General features: G+C 42.6%; 1 protein-coding gene across 1 annotated transcript; it reads right to left on the bottom strand.

Annotated features, from left to right (window-relative positions):
- Positions 1-1191: 1191 nt before the first annotated feature.
- LOC100747882 lies at positions 1192-4482 on the bottom strand. The gene is made up of 2 exons (XM_003487586.4): positions 3489-4482; positions 1192-2926 (listed from the first exon to the last, which is right to left on the bottom strand). The coding sequence occupies exons 1-2, from the start codon at positions 3765-3767 to the stop codon at positions 2441-2443; spliced, it is 765 nt and encodes a 254-aa protein (XP_003487634.2). The 5' UTR covers positions 3768-4482; the 3' UTR covers positions 1192-2440.
- Between the last annotated feature and the right edge of the window lie 1239 nt (positions 4483-5721).

Below are 5721 nucleotides of genomic sequence, written 5' to 3'. Positions count from 1 at the left end.
ATTCTAGCACACGTTACACAATTTCTAATTACCCGAGCCGCGGAACTCCTGGTGATCCTAAATCGAAATTGTTTCGAAAGCCACAAGAATTTCCTATTTCGTGAGAATTTCTATATTATCGATTTAATCACATCGCTTTCAAACAGTGCAATAAGATCATCATAAAAGACAGACATTCCCATTGAACATTATGGATTTCATAAGGCAGGCACATCAGCTCTTCTAATGGAGGAAATTCTAGCGCTTGACTTCAATAAATCTGTTACGTGTACCGATTGCACAAACAACGAAATCTAAACACGCGTAAGCGATTTCACGAGGCGTATCGCGGCGTATTGCTTAGCGTCTAAACGTTTCCATTGGTTACAGACTTACGTACGTCGAATCACAGTTGAAAAATTTCCTATAAATTTCTGATAACACGGAATACTATCTCGTCGAATTGATTTATAAAATTCAAATGACGTTAATAGTAGAAATCTTCTGATCGGATATTATTTGCTTCTCAAAAATACATTATCCGAGATAAAATTGAAACCTCGAGACAAAATTTCTGTCAACACAAGATACTATTTCGTCTGTAAAATTCTAATGACGTTCGTTAGAAATCTTCTGATCGATTATTATTTGCTTCTCGAAAGTACGACATTATTCGGTAATAATTCAAAATCAAGAGTACACAACATGCGCACGTAGTAGAGTCTCGCTCACGTTGAAGCGAGTAGAATAGCGAAGTGAAGCTACTTTCGAATCCCTGACCGGTGTCCAGGCTTCTTCGATCCGCTTTACGAGCATCTGTTAAACGCAGCTTGTGAGAATTTACGTCATGTCCAAGCTGGAGAAGCCCGTGAGCCCAGAGGCGGTCTGCGAACGAACCATCGCAGTCGGTTCTGATCGGTACAGTGAAAGGAGAAAGGCGTCTGTTGAACGAGAAGAAAAAAAATTGGTCGTCTTTAAAGGAGGAGGAATATTCACGTAGCTGCGAGCGAACGCCCAGAGGTCACGAATGGCATGGGACCTAGAGTAAGAACTTGGTGGTTGTAATTGAGGAAGAGACCAAATCGATAAGGAAAAGAGAAATTAAGGACAAGGAAGAGCAACAGCAAAGGATGGAAAAGCGACCAAAGAGTCGTCGTTGGTGAAAAGACGACAGGCGAAATAGAACACAGGCGGCTGTTTCAACGGTGGCGACGTTTTTTTTTATTTTTTTCTACAAAAAAGCCTTTATACAAGTATAAAAAAAGATGCGTAGTTAAGGAATAGCGTTTAAGACATATAAAAAATATAATGTATTTGTGTTGTGTTTCTTGTATGTACGTATGTATTTCGTGTCAGCGTTCGCTCCGTTCCTCGAACTCATTTTTATCTTTTATTCCTCGTTTTTCATTACTTTTTTCTTTTTTCTTTTTAGATAAGTTGTTCGATCTTCCTTGAAGTAACTGTTAGACCAGGTTCGATGATGTACGCGTTCAGTTCCTCCTCGTACTGTCGGATGACGCAGCGAACGCTGTGGAAAGCGTGTGTAAATTGTATTTACAAGGCGCGTTCTCGCGCCGATCACGGCTTCGACTTCGGCTCCGGCTCCACGGCTATGCCATCTCGAAGTCATAACGAATGTAACTTACGTTGAATCTCCTATGAGATCGTTCTCGATAACGATTTGTTTCTTTTCGTGTTTTCGACTCGTATGTTTCTATCACTGGTTACGATTTTGGATCCCTCGTGGATCCGACCGCGACGACGACGATTTTGGTACGATAAGAAGATTGACACCTCGTCGACGCTCAGATCGTTAGATCTATGTGGCCGGTTCGTTCGAACGTTCAAGTTCACTCCTCGAACCCTGACCCGTTGAAGCGACGACCTTTTATTCTCCAACGAGCCAGTAGCCAGGAGTTTCTGTTATCTTTTAGTACGTACGCCCGCGATTCCTCGGAGGATCGTGGCCCGTTGAAACGACGACGATTTGATTTCAACGAAACAGGAGCCTCTGGAATCCCTGCTCGATGTTAGCTTATACGTACACCTTTGATTTCATCCTCGTCCTTTACCCCTGAGAATCCTGATTCGCCGAACGACGACGACCCTCGTGCTTTGAAAATAGCACCATCTTTCTATTTTCTATTATAATATTCTTTTCAACGATCCGTCCATTTTACGACGACCTTCCGAGCGGACTTTAGAAGAGGATAGGTTTCGCTTGAAAGAAATTCCTCTGTCCGGTTATAGAAACCTGGATTGTCCTGTGTTTTACTATCGATTAATCTATTTTTGGTTTTTCTCGATTCAACCTTAACCTTCGTTTCTCTCGTTCGTTAGGAGTTTCAGCTCGGAAGATAGTCGCGGTGGTCGACTGGTGTCTTCACTCGCTCTCACTCTTTCTCTCCCTCTCTTGCTCTCCCATCATCCAATCTGTAGTTTAATCTGATGTATGACCGTTTTAGTACGGTGCACCGTAGCTACCGCTTGGCCTGCTTGGTACTCCGTAGCTTCCGCTTGGTCCGCTTGGATAGCCACCAGACCCATGGGTCACTTGGTTGAACTGTGCCACTTGGATGGCCTGCCTGATTCCTTCGAGATCGATGCCTACAACGCGTGTCTGGTAACTTGGTACACCGTAGGATGAGCTTGGTACACCGTATTGACTGGATGGAGCGCCATAGCTCGAGCTAGGGGCGTAACCACCACCACCACCTATGAATCCACTGCTCTGTTCTTCCCTCAGCAAAATCTGACGGATTTGTTCGAGCAACGCGCCATCGACGGATGCTCCCTCGCTGGTTTGGTAGCCGGTTGATACAGCGGTGTATCCACCACCGCCACCACCTATGGAGTAACCACCCCCTCCGGATGGCCTGCTGTAGCTGTAGCCGGACGAGATCGGTGGTTCAGCCAGGGCGAACCCTGCTAGACCGACTATCATACACTGGAAAAACGAAAGACATCAACCACGTTAGTGTCTGTTGTATTCAAGATTATCATTCTGAAATTATTATCATTATAAGATATAGAAAGCAGTTAGAAGCGCGATACCTTCGAGAAAGTGCTGTTTGAAAGAGGAGATTCGGATGTACGAAGTTCAATCAACCATAGGGAAAAAGAAGACGCGAAATCGCCACGATCGTTGAAGCGTAGTTGAAGTTAAATAGAAATCACACGACCGAGAGGGAAAGCGGGAGTGCAAGATATCGTTAACAGGGAAACTCGATAAATACATGCATCGAAGTAACCGAATAGATAGAAGGTAATCCCAGCGGAACATAACGGAGTTTCCGGTTCGAAAATCGATACAGGGACACAAAGTTTTAACAAGAATCGGGGACACGAATCACTTTTCAAATATCCCGTGGATCTCACTTTTTTAAAAAGATGTCTACACTTTGTCCATGCACACTCGCATTCGCTCTCTCTCTCTCTCTCTTTCCTTCTTTCTCTCTTTCGTTTGATTCAATTTAAGAATAATGTTTAAAAGATTTCAGCGTGCTTACCGCGATCAGAGGATTCATGTCGGCTTCTGCGATGCCGCTCTGTTCTGTGACTCTGAGCAAGGTAGACCAGGGTCCTTTATACCCCACGAGAAGCAGGGGGATACTTGAAGCCCCCACAAAGAAGAAGAGACGGGGGCCTCTCAAGTGAGAGTAATTCAGCTGTGAGACGATTCTCTCCTCCCCTCTCCCTCCATGCCTCTCCTCTGTCCTTTCGATTGTGTTTGTTTCTCTCTTTCTCCGGTGGACGTTACACCTACCACGTCCTCGTTGCCCGTCCATCCACAATCCCTCGACCCTCTGCCCTCAGAAATAACCGATTTTGGACGATCCTCGTGTTGCAAAATGTCTCTCTCTCTCTCTCTCTCTCACTCTGTCTTTCTTTCTCTCTTTTTCTCTCTCTGGCATCCACACGGCCAACGGGCCTCAAGTTGCGTCCTAGACCTAGACTCTTGGTACACACTTGAGACATCGAGCCTTTGGATGATTTCACAAATGTAGGTTTCGAGCCGATCGTATGGCGATGCTCGATCTTGGTCCGGGTTTCTTTTACAATTACATGGCGCAATAACGCTTCGAAGAAATTTAACGAACAGGTGTTCGATAATTTTACGCTCCACTTCGCCATTTTTTGGTTTTTCTTCTGTAAGAGATCTAAAAGACTGTAATGTATTTTTTAAATTGGAATAAGAATATCTTTTCGAATGGATGTAATATCCGAAAATTACAGATTATTTGAATATTTATCAAGATACGAACATAGATATAGGATATTTATTTATTTATATTGGAATCAGAATATTTCTCAAATAGGTGAAGTGTAAATTCTATATGATTGGAATAATTGTTTAAATATAAGCGCAGATATGGAATATCGATTTATTCAAACCAGAATTGGAATATTTTTTAAATGTATAAAGCGTCTACAAATTCATTGCGAAAAGATTGCGAAGAAGTGCGATGTCGCCAACGTTCTGGCGTAATCGTCCAAGTTCTAACTCGATATCGATTGATTCGTACGTTGGTTAATAAATGCGCTTCCAAATCTTGCTAAAATTTCCGTCATTTATATTCCACCTGCGTGTTTGCAGGAGGCACGTAGACCCATCTATCTAAGTAACATCGCAAGTAAACCAACGGATTCTTCGTTTCTTTTTTTTTTTCATGATACTTTAATATATTTATTCTAGTACCTTACAACGTCTCTATTCTTCACCTTACTGAGAAATCCGTTTTTACCCAAGGAAATTTCACTCTAGTATCGAATGCAATAATACGACCAAGCGATTTATGCCGCGAACGGAAATCTCATAACCGATTTCCGTGTTCTCGTCGAACCCGTTTTGTTTTTAGATCGCAGGAAGCGAGACGATATTTTATTTTCATATTTAATCCGTTAAATACATCCATCTTTCTACTTTTCAACCTGACAATTCTCTGAAAGCGATATTCTTCAAATAATCCAATTACCATTAACGATTTCTAGATGTTTTTCACATCTTGCTAATGACTAATCTCATCATGTGACAAGCTTATGGAACATCGTTCACTAACGAGAAGATTCGATCCAGAAGTTTGCACAGTTCTTTGTGTTGATTTTATGTAACCTGGTTACGTAGTCTTAGCCTGAGCGAAACATGTCGTACGAACATGTCGTACGAATATGTCGCAGTTATCGAGCGTATCCTACAGCCACCCGTTAGATCGTTGATCCCTGATCTCCAGAGGGAGAGTATCAGGAAGAAAAGTGCGCGATCAACTGTCGTATCATCCTTGTAGAATTTCCTTGCGTCTCGAGCAATCGTCGTCGGCTCTCCTAACAGCGTGTTCATCTTAAGGTGCGTCCTTACCGGTATTCATCAAGATCTCGTGATCAGCTCACCGCCTGTTACTATACTATAGCAAGTAATCAAAGTATTTTATATATTTTATATTTCTGGCACGCTCTACGTAATTTTACATCTCTAAGTTTCCTGCGAATGCGTACAAATCCGCAGTCAAACAGTAAGAGAATTTGTGCAATCGTCTTGCGACTACTATTTGCTAATATCGTTCGCGGTGAGTACGCGCCTTTATTCGTCTTCGACCAATACGTTTGTATACATTTACATCCATCTATTTGCAAACACAGACGCATACGTTCACGGAGAAATATTAGACGATATCGAACGGTTGTTCAGCTGGTTGGTCAGCACGTTGGCGATGGTACCACGAAATGAGAGGGAAAACGCTTTCT

This window comes from Bombus impatiens, unplaced genomic scaffold, assembly GCF_000188095.3.
Source record: "Bombus impatiens unplaced genomic scaffold, BIMP_2.2 scf_0166, whole genome shotgun sequence".
Classification (NCBI taxonomy): Eukaryota; Metazoa; Arthropoda; class Insecta; order Hymenoptera; family Apidae; genus Bombus; species Bombus impatiens.
The sequence above is the reverse complement of the archived record's forward strand: the minus strand, read 5'-3'. Positions and strand labels throughout refer to the sequence as shown.

Coding starts and splice junctions, on each gene's coding strand:
- LOC100747882 (XM_003487586.4), bottom strand. CDS start 3,767: ATGGACGGGCAACGAGGACGTGGTAGGTGTAACGTCCACCGGAGAAAG. Junction 2,927..3,488: donor ACATGAATCCTCTGATCGCG/GTAAGCACGCTG, acceptor TCGTTTTTCCAG/TGTATGATAGTCGGTCTAGC.